At 54.5% G+C, this 17,185-nt stretch overlaps 2 protein-coding genes across 2 annotated transcripts; both read right to left on the reverse strand.

Moving 5' to 3' along the window:
• Window positions 1–1,083: 1,083 nt before the first annotated feature.
• LOC105485578 (small integral membrane protein 24) lies at window positions 1,084–6,678 on the reverse strand. The gene is made up of 4 exons (XM_011747936.2): window positions 6,561–6,678; window positions 5,248–5,359; window positions 4,840–4,896; window positions 1,084–1,688 (listed from the first exon to the last, which is right to left on the reverse strand). The coding sequence occupies exons 1-4, from the start codon at window positions 6,625–6,627 to the stop codon at window positions 1,535–1,537; spliced, it is 390 nt and encodes a 129-aa protein (XP_011746238.1). The 5' UTR covers window positions 6,628–6,678; the 3' UTR covers window positions 1,084–1,534.
• Window positions 6,679–9,252: 2,574 nt separating this feature from the next.
• LOC139360431 (small integral membrane protein 44) lies at window positions 9,253–9,845 on the reverse strand. Its single transcript, XM_071087588.1, has 2 exons — window positions 9,644–9,845; window positions 9,253–9,494 (listed from the first exon to the last, which is right to left on the reverse strand). The coding sequence occupies exons 1-2, from the start codon at window positions 9,843–9,845 to the stop codon at window positions 9,253–9,255; spliced, it is 444 nt and encodes a 147-aa protein (XP_070943689.1).
• Between the last annotated feature and the right edge of the window lie 7,340 nt (window positions 9,846–17,185).

The raw sequence follows: 17,185 nt of genomic DNA on the forward strand, positions 1-17,185 counted from the left end.
AGCCTAGACAAGAGAGCAAGACCCTGTCTCTACAAAATATTTTATTATTTTTTTTTAATTTGCAAATGCCCCCTAGCGGAGAATTCCTGACCCCTGCACTCCAGCCTGGGAAACAGAGTGAGACCTTGTCTCAAAAAATAATAACCACCATCCTGGCTAACACGGTGAAACTCCATCTCTGCTAAAATATACCCAAAAAATAGCCGGGAGTGGTGGTGGGCCCCTGTAATCCCAGCACTTTGGGAGGCTGAGGCGGGCGGATCACGAGGTCAAGAGATCGAAACCATCCTGGCTAACACGGTGAAACCCCGTCTCTACTAAAAACACAAAAAACTAGCCGGGCGAGGTGGCGGGCGCCTGTAGTCCCAGCTACTCAGGAGGTTGAGGCAGGAGAATGGCGTAAACCCGAGAGGCGGAGCTTGCAGTGAGCCGAGATCGCGCCACTGCACTCCAGCCTGGGCGACAGAGCGAGACTCCGTCTCAAAAAAAAAAAAAAAAGAAAGAAAGAAAGGAAAAGAAAAAGGTCCTCGTTAAGAAATGGTCACTGTGGCCAGACTGAGGCTGGAGAATTGCTTGAACCTGGGAGGCGGAGGTTGCAGTAAGCCGAGATCACACCATTGCACTCCAGCCTGGGCGACAGAACCTGGGTGACAGATCACTCCATCTCAAAAAAAAAAAAAAAAAAACGAGAAATGGTCATTGTTCGGGGCAAGGTTCAGGGCCTGGAGAAGGTGAGGGGAAGCGGGAGAATAGAAACTGGGAAAAGGAAGTACTAGTCCCTTTCCAAGATATTGCAGGGCCCTGGGGCACCCCCACCCTCCAAGATACAGCTCCCAGGAACAAAGTCACGTGCCCCAAAACGTGGTGGAGTGGGGGAAGGAGCAAAGATTTCCGTGGAGACGGCGCTCAGGGCTCAAAGTCCGGGGCTCAGAACAGCAAAAACCCAGATTGCCGGGGGAGTGTTTAATCTGCCCAGGGCATCTGGGCACCTGTGCAGCCTGAGCCTCCTTATCATCCGCCCAGCCATCATCCCCAGCCCCAAAAGCAGCCTCCTTCCCCAGAGGTAAACTGAGTCCCAAGAGATGACAGGAGCCCTTCCAAAGGGCTCTTATGAATGCTTTAATGCAGGCCATCGGGAAGCAATCCTCAGCTGGGAGTGGGTGCATGGGAGAGGGGAAGTTCTGGCCAGTAGACATCAGGCAGAAAGAAAAGAAATCAGGCAGTGGGTAGAAGCAGGTGGAGCCATGAGATTGTGGAGGATTGTGGGTGTCTCCTCAACCAGGGATGCTCTTCAAGTATGAGAAGAATCGCCAGGCAGGGACCAAGGTCAGGAAGAGGGGTGCATGAAAACCATGTTTGCCCAGAGATCCCCCACTGAGGGAGGTGGGGTGGGTTCCAAGCCTTCTTCACTTGAGAACACTGTATTCTGAATCCCAGATGGAGTCATTTCACTGGATTCAAATCCAGGGCATTGCTTGTAGGGGGCAGAAGAGGCATCTCTGGGGGACTGCCTGGAAGAGGTAGCCGGGAATCTTCACATGGCTGTGTTCTTTGGTCTCTCTTGGTATCTGGGCTCTTCTTCCTCCAGCTCCAGTCCCAAGTTGCTCTCTCCTTCCTTCCCTGCCTTTTTCTCCTTCTTCCTCTTCTCTTCTTTCTCCTTGGCCGCTTTCTTCTCTCTCTTGTCTTCACTGTAGGGATACAAAGGCCCCAAACCATAATAAGAAACAGGGACACTCTTATTTAATAGTCACTCACTGGAACCAGCCCATGTGATGAGTGTTTTACAAGCGGTATCTCAGTGAATCTTCAAAATAACCCTAACTACGCAGCCTCACGATTTCCATTTCACAAAGACAGCACCTACGACTCAATTGCTCCATGGAAGGAGGGATGGATGGATGGATGGACATAAGCCAAAGGGCCCCAGTTGCCTCTTGGGACTCAGTTTACCCCTGGGGAAAGAGGCTGCTTTTGAGGCTGGGGGAAATGGCTGGGCAGATGATATGGAGGTTCACACTGCATATTCATCATTGCAACTAAGACTCAATTTCTCCATGAATGGATGGATAGATAGGTAGGAGGGTAAAGAAGTTGGGGAATAGGGCCGGGCGCGGTGGCTCAAGCCTGTAATCCCAGCACTTTGGGAGGTCGAGACGGGCGGATCACGAGGTCAGGAGATCGAGACCATCCTGGCTAACCCGGTGAAACCCCGTCTCTACTAAAAAATACAAAAAAAAAAAACTAGCTGGGCGAGGTGGCGGGCGCCTGTAGTCCCAGCTACTCGGGAGGCTGAGGCAGGAGAATGGCCTGAACCCAGGAGGCGGAGCTTGCAGTAAGCCGAGATCCGGCCACTGCACTCCAACCTGGGCGACAGAGCGAGACTCCGTCTCAAAAAAAAAAAAAAAAAAAAAAAAAAGAAGTTGGGGAATAGATGGGTAGATGAGTGGATGGGTGGGTGGATAGTGGGTGGGTGGATGGATGATCGATGGTTGTATGAATGAGTGGATGAATGGGTGGATGGCTAACTGGGTGAGCGGTTGGAAGGATGGATGGATGGGTGGGTGGGTGGATAGGTGGATGATAAATGGATGAGTAGACAGATGAATGGGTGGGTGGTTGGATGGGTGAGTGGATAGTTGAGTGGGTGGATGGATGATAGATGGATAGGTGATGGATGGATGGTGGGTGAATGGATGGGTGGGTGGGTGGATGGGTGAATGTGTGGGTGGATGGGTGAATGGGTGGATGAATGGATGGATGAGTGGGTGGATGAATTAATGAATGGGTGGGTGAACAGATGGGTGACTGAGTGGGTGAGTGAATAGATGAGTGGGTGTGTGGGTGGGCAGATGATGGGTGGATGATGGATGGATGGTGGATGGATGGATGATGGATGGGTGGATGGATGAATGAATGGGTTGGTGGATGAATGGATGGATGAGTGGGTGGATGGATGAATAGGTAAGTAGTTACATGAATGGATTGCTGCATGGAGGTTGAATAAATGAATTGGAAGATAGATGGATACATTACAGGAAAGAGAATGATGGAGGGATGGAGAATGGAGAATGGGTGGATGGGAGTATAGATGGATGTATAGATCAATGAACTAATGTATACGTGGATGGATGGATGAGTAGATAAGCAGTTAGGTGAATTGATGGTTGCATGGAGGGAGGGACAGATTAGTAAGTAGATGAGAGGATGAATTGGAGGAAGAAGAGAATGACATATCAATGGATAGGTAGATGGAGGATGAATGATACTGTACGTGGGGGGATAGATCAATGAGCTAATGGATAGGTAGACCGATGGATGGGCAGTTGGAGAGTGAAGACTACATAGTTTGGTGGATGCATAGGTGGGTGGGTGGGTGTGTCAGTGAGTGGACAGATCAATGGGCTAATGGGTAGGTGGACTGATGGATGGGTGGTTGGAGGGTGAGGACTGCACGGGCAAACCAATAGATGGATGTACCGGTGGATGGTTGGGTGGATGGATGGAGGAATGAACAAGGTAGAAAGGAAGCTACAGGTTCAGGTGTACAGGTGGGATCCAGATCCCCCAGTACATCCTGGGAATAGGAATCAGATTTTACTGGGGCTGAACCAGGTCTTAGACAAAGTCACCACTCAGGTCCTCTCCCTCAGGCACGTCTTGGACTCAACTGAGACTCTCCCAGCCAGGCTGGTCACCTCCCAGCGGAAGGTCACCCCCAGTCCTGGATGGATGGATGGATGGATGGACGGATGGATGGATGGATGGACGGATGGATGGATAAATGGATGGGTGGATGGATGGCTGTGTGGGTGGATGAGTGAGTGAACAGATGGGTGATGGATGGATGGATGGATGGATGGATGATGGATTGATGGGTGGATGAATAGATGGGTGGGTGGATGAATAGATGGGTGGGTGGATGGATGGTGAATGGATGGGTGATGGATAGATGGGTGGGTAGATGGATGGGTGTGTGAATAGATGAGCGGGTGGGTGGATGGGTGAGTGAGTGGATGGGTTGGTGAATGGATGGGTGAGGGGGTGGGTGAGTGAATAGATGGGTGATGGATGGATGGATGGATGGATGGACGAATGACAGATGATGGGTGGATGGATGGTGGGTGGGTGGATGGGTAGGTGATGGATGGATGGGTGAGTGGATGGATAAGTGGTGGGTGAATGGATTAGTGGGTGGGCAGGTGGGTGAGTGAACAGATGACTGATGAATAGATGATGGATGGATGGATGGGTGAATGGGTGAGTGGGTGAATGGGTGAGTAGGTGAATGGATGAGTGGGTGGATGAGTGGGTGATGGGTGGATGGATGATGGATGTCTGCGTCCCTGAGCCCTTTGTGGGCAGTGTCATAGGAGACACTGAGTCCAGGTGGGTCACCCATACCTAGGCCTTGTACAGACACCTACACAATCCTACACCACAGTCTTCTTCAACAGGTATTTATTAAGCACTTCCTGTGTTCCAGGCCCAATGCTGGGTATGAGGACACAGCCAGGACCAAAACTAAGTTGCCTACACAACTGGAAGGCACCATGTAATGTCTCAAACTTAGTGAATGACTAAGACCGTTCTTCTGGTGATAAACGTGAATGAGACATGGGGCTGGGGACAGCGTCGGGAAGGCTGGTGGCCAGGCCGGAAACCCCTGAGTGGGGACTGGAAGAGGAGGAGGAGCTGCCAGAAGATAAAGGAAAGGTGAAGGTCCCAGGGCAGTAGTGTGCTTGAAGGATTCAGGACAGTAAGGTCATCAGTGCACACCTGTTCCCCCACCCCGAGGAGGGTCTCACACAGACCCCTGACACCCGCCCGCAGGCATAGTACCTCCCGTCCTGGTATGGGTTGGACTCCATTCTTAACGTGGTCTCCTCGTCCTCAGCCCTGCAGAGATAAAGGGAAGGGTGGAAGGGGGTGGGAGGGGAGTAGGGGGAGGTAAAGGGAAGGAAGCGGTGTGACAGCCTCAGCCTCTGTCCCAACCTCCCAGCCGGGGCTCATGAACCCCAGGACGCAAGGAAGGGCTGGGCTGCCGGGCCGGTTATCTTGGGGAGAGAGGCGGGGGTGCAGGCCCGGGGTCTGGGCTCTGAGAGTAGGGGTTGGAGGAGCAGCAGGGCAATGGGAGACCTTTGGACATAGAGGCTGGTGATGGGGGGACCAGAGAGGGTTGGGAAGCTGGGGGCGGGGGCAGCGCTTTGGGCAGGGCTGTGGGGGCAGCGGGGTGGGGCGGGCGCCCACCTGGCCTTGGAGCACCAGAGGCGGTTGGCCAGCAAGACCACATAGACGATGAACAGGAAGCCGACTACTGCAGCCAGGCCCACGAGCCACGGCTTCAGGCGACGCTCCGTGGCTGCAGGAAGTTGGGGAGGCTCGACTCAGAGGAAGGACAGGGCAGAAGACCCCCAATCCCCCACCACCCTAGCAAGGAGAGAGAGAAGGGCACTGGGGGTGCTCCGACAGAGCGGGTATTGGAAAGGGACGGAGCTTCAGAGACCGGGATGGCGTAGGGGGGTCGGCGGGGTTTAGAGAGGGAGAGGGTACCTTACCAGGGTGGGAGGGAGCCTGGGGGCCCAGAGAGGGGAGGGGCTCATAAAGAAGGGGGGCTCGGAGGGGACTGAGTTTACAAATCAGGAGGGCTCTGAAGGGGCGGGGCTTATAATGCAGGAGGAGGCTCAGGGGGAGGGGCTTCTAAAGGAGGCGCTGAGAGGGGAGGGGCTTATGACAAAGGAGGGGCTTAGGGGTGGGGTTTACAAAGGAGGAGGAGCTCAGAGGAGGGGCTTCTGAAGGAGGAGGAGACTCAGATGGGGAGGGGCTTGTGAAGAACAGGGTCTCAGATGGGGAGGAGCTTATAAAGAAGAGTCTGGGGGGGTTGGGCTTACAGCAGAGGAGCTCATGGGAGGGGCTTATAAAAGGAGGCGGAGCTCACAAGGGAGGGGCTTACAACAGAGGAGGGGCTCAGGAAGGGGTTCATAAAGGAGGAGGAGAAGGAGGGGCTTACAAAGGAGGAAGGGGCTCAGATGGGGAGGGGCTCGTGAACTAGGGGGCTGAGTGGGAGGGGCTTAGAGAGGAGGCCGAGGCTCAGGGGGAGGGGCTTATAAAGGAGGAGGTGCTCAGAGGGGAGGGGCTTATAGAAGAGGAGGGACTCTGGGAGGGGCTTATAGAAGAGGAGGGCCTCTGGGAGGGGTTTATAAAGGCGGAGTAGTGAGAAGGAGGGGCTTACAAAGGAGGAGGGGGCTCAGATGGGGAGGGGCTTGTGCAAGAGGCAGGAGCTGAGAGTGGAGCCAAGCTCAAGCCGGGCTCGGCCAGGTGTGCTCAGAAGGGCTGGAGAAGGGAGAGGCTCAAGTGGGCAGTGGGGTGGCCCTTACAAAGGAGGGCAGAGCCCAGCGAGGGGGAGGGTGGGCGGGACTGCGGGGTTTGAGGAGGGCCCCCAAGCCACCCTTCCTCTTCTTCCTGCCCCCTCTCCTCTTTCTCGCCAGGGAAAGTTGGGAGATGGTGATCACCTGACCAACACCCCCATCCCACGACGCCCCCTCCCGCCCCCCTGCACCTACCCTGCTGGGCCTCCGCCGGGGAGAGGAGCAGAAACTCCAGCACCAGAAGGACCCCCAGGGTCTCCATGACGGTCGAGCGAGCCAGCAGCCAGCCAGCGGCGGTCCACAGGTTTGGTGTGGGCGAGGCCCTACCTCCCCGTGATAAGGCACAGGCGGTCCGGGGGCGGGGGATGCCTGACACCTGGGAGCAGGGCCCGCCCCTGGCACCATCTGGCTGGGCATCCTGCCCTCCCCTGCCAGCTCCTGCCCCATCGCTCTCCCTTCGGGAGGCCAGACTCTGGACCTGTGTAACAATTAACTGAGGGAGTCCCTCCTCCCTGCACCCTACCCTGGGGACCATCAGCCTCAGAGCCGCCCCCTCGCGATCCCTGCTGCAGGGGCGGAACTGAGATGACTGCGACCTCCTGTCCTGGCCCAGGCCCCTGCCACTCTGTGCACAGGGGGAACTGACAAATACAACTAGAATATCTTTAAAAGGGTGCACCCGCCCGGTGCCTCACGCCTGTAATCCCACCACATTGAGAGGCCAAGGCGAGCGGATCCTTGAGCCCAGCTTGGGCAACTTAGTGAAGCCCTATCTCTACAAAAATAGAAAAATCAGCCAGGCGCGGCGGGCGCCTGCAGTCCCAGCTACTAGGGTGTGCCGAAGTGGATCTCTTGAGCCCAGGAGTTTGTGGCTGCAGCCAGTTATGGTCACACCACTGCACTCCAGCTCGGGTGACAGAGGAAGACCTTGTCGCAAAAGAAATAAAGAGTCACCGGCCGGGCGTGGTGGCTCACGCCTGTAATCCCAGCACTTTGGGAGGCCGAGACGGGTGGATCACGAGGTCAGGAGATCGAGACCATCCTGGCTAACACGGTGAAACCCCATCTCTACTAAAAAATACAAAAAACTAGCCGGGCGAGGTGGCGGGCGCCTGTAGTCCCAGCTACTCCGGAGGCTGAGGCAGGAGAATGGCGTGAACCCGGGAGGCGGAGCTTGCAGTGAGCCAAGATCCGGCCACTGCACTCCAGCCTGGGCGACAGAGCGAGACTCCGTCTCAAAAAAAAAAAAAAAAAAAGAAATAAATAGTCACCAAGGCCAGGTACGGTGTCTCACGCCTGTAATTCCAGCACTCTGGGAGGCCAAGGCGGGAGAATCGCTTGAGACCAGGAGTTCCAGACCAACCTCCTACCGTCTCTAAAACAAAAAATATAAAACTTAGCTGAGCATGGTGGCCTGCACCTGTAGTCCCAGCTACTCAAAGAGACTGAGGTGAGAGGATTGCTTGAGCCCAGGAGTTCCAAGCTGCAGCGAGCTACCACTGCACCACAGCACTCCAGCCTGGGCAACAGAACAAGACCTTGTCTCTAAAAACAAAATTAATTTGAGAGTTGGCTTTTGTGTTCTCAGAGCACACACAAGGTTCCGTGCTCGGCAGTTTCACAGATCGCATTTCCTTTCTTAACACCCCGCGAAATGGTGCCAGTCTCATTGTGCAGAGCCCAGGAAAGTCAAGGTCACACAGCAGGTCTGACCTGGGATTTGAAGCCGGGTCTGCCTCACCCCCAGCTTATCCTGCCTCGCCCAGGTTCTTGGCCCCTGGGGACCCACAGGCAGCCGTGGGAGCACACGGGGACAGGAAAGGTGTGCAGAGGCCACATGCCCGTGGTCCACCTGCAAACCTGGAAGCTCTCACGTGGGGATGCCCCGAAGGGCTGATGACTCAGGATCCAGGCTCTCCTGTCCTCAACTTTGGTCCCTCGGCTGATTAGATAGCGGGCCCTGCCCGGGCGAAGGGTGACCCCACCCCAGCTGACACGGGAGCAGCCATGGCCCAGGCGAGTGGTAGGAAGGCCCAGCGTCATCATCGCACATGTGTTTATGAGCGCCTGCTGAGTTGCTGCCACTTCCTCTCTTCCAGAGGTCTGTGCATGACCGCTGAGCAGACAGGCCACTCAGCAGGACTGGGCTCACACGTCCCAGCCCGAGGACGGCCACAGGTCTGCCTGAACAGCCAGGCAGGCATCTATTAACCTCTTACTGTATATCCCATCTTGTGCAGGGCTTGAGAGGGAAGGAGGCCTTGCTGCTGTCTGGGAGCTCTCCATCTGGTTAGGAAGTCAGGACCACCCCCCAGAGACAAGCCCACCCAGCAGCCGAGGTGGGGGCTGGAGAAGCTTTGGAGGTAGGGGAGCCCAGTAGAGGGGGTGGGGGCGGGACCCGCCTCGGAGATCCTGCCCTCCAAAGTCAGTCAGTTGCCTGGGCTTTTTCTGAGAGAAGCACTCTGTGCTCTGAGACCTCGGTGAAGCCATTTCACCACTGCGTGCCTCGGTTTCCCCCATCTGTTAAATGGGGGCGATCAGCTCTACCTTGGAGGACTAAATGAGATACTGCATAGAAAAAGCCTGCTCTGCACAGCAGCAGGTACGCGCCAAGCGCTAGGTAAGGTTGGCCGATACTATTACCATGTTTTAAATCGCCCTAGTGCTTCTAGTTCACAGTTTGCTGATAGCTTGGCCGAGGCTGAGCCGAGCAGGCTCTGAGAGTGTGAAAGTAGCCAGCGTCCAACCCCCGGAACCTGCTGGCTGGGGAGGAGAAAGCCGTCCGCTGCGACCAGGGAGCTCAGGATTTGCAGAAAGGGCTCTAGTGCGCACAAGTTCCATCTACACGACCGCCAAAGCGTCCAGAACCCGGATTCAGGATTCACGTTCACATCAGCTTCCAGAAGGAGCTTCCGGATGGGGGATCCTTGAAGGCAATCGAGGGGCGGCGGGGCTCCGGGGGAGGCGGGGGTTCGGCGGGGGCTGCCCCACCACCCCCGCCGGTGTCCTCCTCGCCCTGCCAGGCCAGGGCCAGCTGCAGGTCCAGCCCCTCCAAGTCCTCTCCGGTCAGGCTGGGGCGCAGCTCCCGGGGTGCGGCCTCCTGGTCTGGCTTCGGACCAAACACGCAGTCTGCAGCAAGGGGGCTCGTGAGGCAACTCCCCGGCCCCGGCCACCCTCCTCTGTCCCTCCCCAGCTAGGAGAAGCCCTTGGATCCCCTGACCACCCACCCAGGGTGGTCCAGCAGCAGCCCAGGCTAGGTTTCGGTGGGGGCAGCTCACCGGCCAGGTCGTGGGCGAGGTCTTTGATGAGGTGCCCGACGATGGCGTAGGCGACGGCCACCACCACCAGTGCGGCCAGGAGCAGGTACAGCACGTACCTGGGCAGGCGGATGGTGTCCAGGGGCGGCGGCCGGTACTCCTCGTACAGCGGCGGGGACGGGCTCCAGCCCTCGGCCTCCCCCTCGGCCGCCAGCCCCGGCATGGTGTCTGCCCGGCACAGGGGAGTCCCAGAGGTGACCCACGCAGCGGAAGTATTAAGGGGCTTTGAGCTAAGAGGATTGGGCGGCTGCCCCGCGGCCACCATCTGCCTGGGTTAATCACATTGCAAATCACTTCCGCCCACCGGCAACGTACTTGCTCAGCCCCAGTTACCACTCTGCCCAGCCATCCCCATCTCGGGGCCTCCGCACAGGCGCTTCTTTCTCCCAAGAATGCCCTGCCCAGATTTCCTCCCGGCCGGCTCACTCTCTTCATTCATTCATCTTTTTAATTCTTATCATTTTATTTAATTTTTTTCGAGACAGAATTTCACTCTTGTCGCTCAGGCTAGAGTGCAAAGGCGAGATCTCAGCTCGCTGCAACCTCCGCCTCCCGGGTGCAAGTGATCCTCCCACCTCAGCCTCCAGAGTAGCTGGGATTACAGGTGACCGCCACCACACCTGGCTACTTTTATTATTATTTTTGAGACAGGGTCTTGCTCTGTCGCCCTGAGTGCTGGAATGCAGTGACCCGATCATAGCTCACTGCACCCTCGACCTCCCGGGCTCAAGAGATCCTCCCGCCTCTGTCTCCCTAGTAGCAGGAACTACAAGTCCTCACCACTGTGCCTGGCTCTTCATTCATTCATCGAATGTGTATTGAGCAGTGACTAAGGCTGGGCACTCTCTTAGGTGCTGGAACACAGCTATGAGTAAGAAAGACTAGGCCGGGCTCGGTGGTTTACGCCTGTAATCCCAGCACTTTGGGAGGCTGAGGTGGGCGGATCACTTGAGGCAGGAGGTCGAGACCAGCCCGGCCAACATGGTGAAACCCCATCTCTACTAAAAATACAAAAACTAGCTGGGTGTGGTGGCGGGAGCCTGTAGTCCCAGCTGCTCGGGAGGCTGAAGCAGGAGAATAGCTTGAACCTGGGAGGTGGAGGTTGCAGTGAGCCGAGATCATCCCACTGCATTCCAGCCTGGGCAACACAGCGAAACTCTGTATCAAAAAAAAAAAAGATAAATAAATAAAGGAAAAAATAAAAAAAGAAAGACCAAAACCTGACATTCCAGGGAAGGAGATGGATGCTAAGAAAGAAATGTAATCTTAGAGTAAATGACATATTAGGTTAGAAAGGGAGGTGTGGCTGGGTGCAGTGGCTCACGCCTGTAGTCCCAACACTTTGGGAGGCTGAGGCAAGAGGATCACTTGAGCCAGGAGTTCAAAACCACCCTGGGCAACATAGCAAGACCACATCTCTACAAAAACTTTAAAAACTAGCCAGCCGTGGTGCGTGCCTGTAGTCCTAGCTACTTAGGAGGCTGAGGCGGGAGGATTGCTTGAGCCCAGGAGTTTAAGGCTGCAGTGAGCTGTGATTGCACCACTGCACTCCAGCCTGGGTGACAGAGTGAGACTATCTCAAAAAAAAAAAAAAAAAAAAAAAAAAAAAAAAAAAAGGCTGCCAAGGCATCACTGAGGAGGTGACATTTGAGCAAAGACCTGGAGGAAAAAGGGAACCAGCCATGGGAGAACCAGGGGAAAAAGAGTTCCAAGCAGAGGGCACAGCCCCTGCAAAGGCCATAGGGCAGGACTGTGCCTGGCATGTTGGAGGAACAGTGAGGAGGCCAGTGTGGCTGGAGCAGAGCGAGCTGGAGGAGTGGGGGGGAGGGGAGGATGGGGAGCTGTTAGTGCAGGTCCTGCAGGGCTGTGTAGACTGTGAGGAAGACTTGGGCCTAGACCCTGAGGGAGGTGAGAGCCATGGAGGGCTGTGGGCAGAGGAGCGACGGGTCCTGACACAGGTGCTCACAGGTGCCCCCTGGTGGTTTATTTGGGGGAAACAGACTGTGGGGGCCAGAGGGGAAGCCAGGAGGGGACTGAGCTGGACCTAGTGGAAGGAGAGTGGGCAGATTTGAGATGGACCTTTCTTTTTTTTTTTGAGATAGGGCCTTGCTCTGTCACCCAGGCTAGAGTGCAGAGGTGGGATCTTGGCTCACTGCAGCCTTGACTGCCCACGCTCAAGCGATCCTCCTACCTCAGCCTCCCAAGTAGCTGGGACTACAGGTCTGTGCCACCACACCTACCTAATTTTCTGTATTTTTTTTTTAATAGAAACACGGTCTCATTATGTTGCCCAGGCTGCCCTTTAACTCCTGGGCTCCAGTGATCCTCCTGCCTCAGCCTCACAAAGTGCTGGGATTATAGGCATGGGCCACCGCACCCAGCCTTGGGATAGATTTTTCATTAGCCAAACCTGTGTTTTTAGACTAAATGCCTGCAATGATGGTGTTGCCATTTCCTGAGTTAGGAACACTGCAGAGGAGAAACCTGGGGAGAAACACAGGGAATTCCAAGCAGCCAGGGGCCAGGGAGCCAGGACAAGGCAGTATAAGGTGGTGGTGAGGAAGACCTGGGTTCAAATCCCAGCTCTGCCCATCACAGCATGACCTTGGCTCTCCGGGGTTCCCTGGCTTCCCTCTACAATGGGGTGGGTAAAGTCTCCTGGGGTTTTGAGAGGAGGAGATGCAACGATGTGGAGAACTGTGTGAGCATTCCCGGGTGCGGTGGCTCACATCTGTAATCCCAGCACTTTGGGAGGCCGAGGAAAGCTGATCATGAAGTCAGGAGTTCAAGACCAGCCTGACCAACGTGATGCAACCCCATCTCTACTAAAAATACAAAAATTAGCCAAGCGTGGTGGCACGCGCTTATAATCCCAGCTACTCAGGAGGCTGAGGCAGGAGAATTGCTTGAACCCAGGAGGCGGAGGTTGCAGTGAGCCGAGATCGCGCCACTGCACTCCAGCCTGAGTGACAGAGCAAGACTCCATCTCAAAAACAAAACAAAACAAAACAAAAAAAGTGTGACCCTTGCCAGGCACAAGGGTCTCATGTCTGTAGACAGTGCACAGTGGCTCATGTCTGTAGTCCCAGGGACTTGGGAAGCTGAGGCAGGAAGATTGCTTAAGCCCAGGAGTTGGAGGCTGCAGTGAGCTAAGATTGTGCCACTGTACTCCAGCCTGGGTGACAGAGCTAGATCTTGTCTCTACAAAAAAGGGGGCGGCTTTTTATTATATTTGAGTTTTGTTTGTTTGCTTTTTTTCTTTGAGACGGAGTCTCGCTCTGCCGCCCAGGCTGGAGTGCAGTGGCCGGATCTCAGCTCACTGCAAGCTCCACCTCCCGGGTTTACGCCATTCTCCTGCCTCAGCCTCACGAGTAGCTGGGACTACAGGCGCCCCCCCCCCCCTCACCCGGCTAGTTTTTTTGTATTTTTTAGTAGAGACGGGGTTTCACCATGTTAGCCAGGATGGTCTCGATCTCCTGACCTCGTGATCCGCCCGTCTCGGCCTCCCAAAGTGCTGGGATTACAGGCTTGAGCCACTGCACCCGGCCTTGTTTGTTTGCTTTTGAGACAGAGTCTGGTGGTGTCACCCAGGCTGGAGTGCAGTGGTATGATCTCTGCTCACTGCAACCTCCACCTTCCAGCTTCAAGCAGTTCTCCTGCCTCAGCCTCCCAAGTAGCTGGGACTACTTTCCAGGGTTTTGTTGTTGTTGTTGTTGTTGTTTTAAGGCTCAGTCTCCCTCTGTTGTCCAGGCTGGAGTGCAGTGGGGCGATCTCAGCTCATTGCAAACTCCACTTCCCAGGTTTAAGCAATTCTCATGCCTCAGCCTTCCAGGTAGCTGGGACTACAAGCGTGTGCCACCATGCCCAGGTAATGTGTGTATTTTTTGCAGAGACAGGATTTCACCATGTTGGACAGGCTGGTCTCTAACTCCTGACCTCAAGTGATCTAACTCAAGTGAGGTAGATCAGCCTCACAAAACGCTGGGATTACAGGTGTGAGCCACTGTGCGCAGCTTTTTCTTGTTGTTTTAAAAAATTACAGCTGGTCTGTGCTGATGCGTAAAGAGAGGAAACCAACGAGGCAGGAGAGGAAAGGGGGAATGGCTGAAGTGACGGCTGTGAGTTGATGAGAAGGACCAGGAGTTGGTGAGCAAAAGAGGTAGCTCAGGCAGCCAATGTCACATGGGAAGGCACTACCTTGGAAGTGGCTCCTTCGCTCCCAGTCAAGCCTTCAGATGAGGCAGCCCTGGCCGAAAGCTTGACTGCAACCTCATGAAACACGCAAAGCCAGAAACATCCAGAGAAGCTGCTCCCAGACTCCTGACCCACAGGAAAGGTATCTGTCTTCTTTCCTCTATCTCTGGGGGTTTTCTTGTCTTTTTTTTTTTTTTTTTTAAGATGGAGTCTTGCTCTTGTTGCCCAGGCTGGAGTGCAATGGTGCACAATTTCGGCTCACTGCAACCTCTGCCTCTTGGGTTCAAGTGATTCTCCTGCCTCGGCCTCCTGAGTAGTTGGGATTAGAGGCGTGTACCACCAAGCCCAGCTAATTTTTGTATTTTTAGTAGAGATGGGGTTTCACCATGTTGGCCAGGCTGGTCTCGAACTCCTGACCTCAGGTGATCCACCTGCCTTTGCCTCCCAAAGTGCTGGGATTACAGGTGTGAGCCACTGCCTCTGGCCTTGTCTTTTGTTGTTGTTGTTGTTTAGGAGATGGGGGTCTCACTATGGTGCCCATGCTGGTCTTGAACTCCTGGGCATAAGAGATCCTGCCTTGGCCTCTAGAGTAGCTGGGACTGTAGGCATGTGCCACCACGCTCAGGTCTACTTCTCTGTCTCTATAAGGACACTGGTCATTGGATTTAGGGTCTACTTTAAATCCAAGATAATTTCATGTTGAGATCTTTAAGAACATCTGCAAAGACTCTATTTCCAAATCACGTCACACTTATGGGTACCAGGGGTTACCACCTTGGCAAGTCTTTTGGGGGGACACGATTCGACCCAAGTCCAGCTGTTTGAAGTTGCTAAGTTTGGAGGAATTTGTTGTACAGCCATAAGGATCTTAAGTAAGTCTTGGCTAGCAGAACCAACAGTTCACCAGCCAGCATTAGCGGGCAGGAGGGGAGGCAGCGTGCCCGGCACGGGGGCAGGCAGGTGGGCACAGCTGTTGGTGGGGGTGCACGGAACGTCTGTTTGATTTTCTCACCGAAGGCGAAAGCAAGGTCATCAGCTGAGTGAGGATGAGGGAGGTTGGAGGCCAACAAGAAAGCGACAGACAGGACAGATGGCAAGAGAGAGAACCTCACGGAACCACAGTAGAATGGATGCTGGCTGCTCAGGAGGCTGAAGTGGGAGGATCACTTGAGCCTGGGAGGCAGAAGTTGCAGTGAGCTTAGATCAAGCCACTGCACTCCAGCCTGGGCAACAGAGCAACACTCTGTCTCTAAAACATAAACAAGATGGCCAGGCACGTGGCTCATGTCTGTAATCCCAGCACTTATGGGAGGCTGAGGAGGACAGATCATTTGAGGCCAGGAGTTCAAGACCAGCCTGGCCAACATGGTAAAACCCTGTCTCTACTAAAAATATAAAAATTAGCCAGGTGTGGTGGCATGTGCCTGTAATCCCAGCTACTCAGGAGGCTGAGGCAGGAGAATCGCTTAAACCTGAGAGGCAGAGGGTGTAATGAGCCGAGACTGTACCACCGCACTCCAGCCTAGGCAACAGAGTGAGACCCTGTCTCAAAACAGAACAAAACAGGCCGGGCATGGTGGCTCACACCTGTAATCCCAGCACTTTGGGAGGCCGAGGCCGGTAGATCATGAGGTCAGGAGATCGAGACCATCGTGGCTAACACGGTGAAATCTCGTCTCTACTAAAAATACAAAAAATTAGCCGGGCGTGGTGGCGGCGCCTGTGGTCCCAGCTACTTGGGAGGCTGATGCAGGAGAATGGCGTGAACCTGGGAGGCAGAGCTTGCAGTGAGTGAGCCGAGATCATGCCTCTGCACTCCAGCCTGGAAAACAGCAAAACTCTGCCTCAAAAAAAAAAAAATTAAAAAAAAAAAAAAAAGGCCGGGCGCGGTGGCTCAAGCCTGTAATCCCAGCACTTTGGGAGGCCGAGACGGGCGGATCACGAGGTCAGGAGATCGAGACCATCCTGGCTAACACGGTGAAACCCCGTCTCTACTAAAAAATACAAAAAACTAGCCGGGCGCGGTGGCGGGCGCCTGTAGTCCCAACTACTCGGGAGGCTGAGGCAGGAGAATGGCGTGAACCCGGGAGGCGGAGCTTGCAGTGAGCTGAGATCCGGCCACTGCACTCCAGCCTGGGCGGCAGAGCGAGACTCCGTCTCAAAAAAAAAAAAAAAAACAGAACAAAACAAAACATATTGAGACCCCGTCTCTACAAAAAATACAAAAATTAGTTAGGCATAGTAGGGCAAACCTGAGGTCCCAACTGCTTGGGAGGCCAAGATAGGAGGATCGTTTGAGCCCAGAAGGTCGAGGGTACAGTGAGCTGCAGTGATCCACCACTGCACTACAGCCTAGGAGACAGAGCGAGACCCTCTCCATTAAAAAAAAAAAAAAAAAAAAAAAAAAGATGGGCCAAGCGCAGTGGCTCACGCCTGTAATTCCAGCACTTTGGGAGGCTGAGGTGGGCAGATCACAAGGTCAAGAGTTCAAGACTAGCCTGGCCAACATGGTGAAACCTCATCTCTACTAAGAATACAAAAATTAGCGGGGCATGGATGGTGGCAAATGCCTGTAATCCCAGCTACTTGGGAGGCTGAGGCAGGAGAGTTGCTTGCAGCTGGGAGGCAGAGGTTGAGGAGAGCTAAGATCGCGCCAATGCACTCCAGCCTGGGCGACAGAGCAAGACTCCATCTCCAGGGGAGGGAAAAAAAAAAAAAAAGGCTGGGCGTGGTGGCTCACGCCTGTAATCCCAGCACTTTGGGAGGCTGAGGCAGGCGGATCATGGTCAGGAGATTGAGACCATCCTGGCTAACATGATGAAACCCGTGTCTACTAAAGATACAAAAAATTAGCCAGGTGTGGCAGTGTGCGCCTGTAGTCCCAGCTATTCAGGAGGCTGAGGCAGGAGAATGGTGTGAACCCGGGAGGCGGAGCTTGCAGTGAGCCGAGATCGCGCCACTGCACTCCAGCCTGGTGACAGAGCGAGACTCCATCTCAAAAAAATATATATATATATATATATAAACAAAAAAAAATTTAGCTGGGCGTGATGGTGCATGCCTATAATCCCAGTTACTTGTTAGGCTGAGGCAGGAGAAATGCTTGAGCCTGGCAGGTGGAGGTTGCAATGAACCGAGATCGCGCCATTGCACTCCATCCTGGGTAACGAGTGAAATCCCATCTCAACAAAAATAATAATAAAATAAATTAAAATTAAAAACCTATAATCAAACACGTGACTTTCAGGCAGGTGTCTCAACCTCTGCACTCATTTGGGGCCGGATCATTCTCTGTTGTGGAGACTGAGT

This window comes from Macaca nemestrina, chromosome 20 (assembly GCF_043159975.1).
Source record: "Macaca nemestrina isolate mMacNem1 chromosome 20, mMacNem.hap1, whole genome shotgun sequence".
Classification (NCBI taxonomy): Eukaryota; Metazoa; Chordata; class Mammalia; order Primates; family Cercopithecidae; genus Macaca; species Macaca nemestrina.

Excerpts from the sequence above, each read along its gene's own strand:
- LOC105485578 (XM_011747936.2), bottom strand. The coding sequence starts at position 6,627 with ATGGAGACCCTGGGGGTCCTTCTGGTGCTGGAGTTTCTGCTCCTCTCC. Across the intron at positions 5,360-6,560 it reads CCCGGCGGAGGCCCAGCAGG|CCACGGAGCGTCGCCTGAAG; the intron begins GTAGGTGCAGGG and ends AACTTCCTGCAG. Across the intron at positions 1,689-4,839 it reads AACCCATACCAGGACGGGAG|TGAAGACAAGAGAGAGAAGA; the intron begins GTACTATGCCTG and ends GTATCCCTACAG.
- LOC139360431 (XM_071087588.1), bottom strand. The coding sequence starts at position 9,845 with ATGCCGGGGCTGGCGGCCGAGGGGGAGGCCGAGGGCTGGAGCCCGTCC. Across the intron at positions 9,495-9,643 it reads CCTCGCCCACGACCTGGCCG|ACTGCGTGTTTGGTCCGAAG; the intron begins GTGAGCTGCCCC and ends CCCTTGCTGCAG.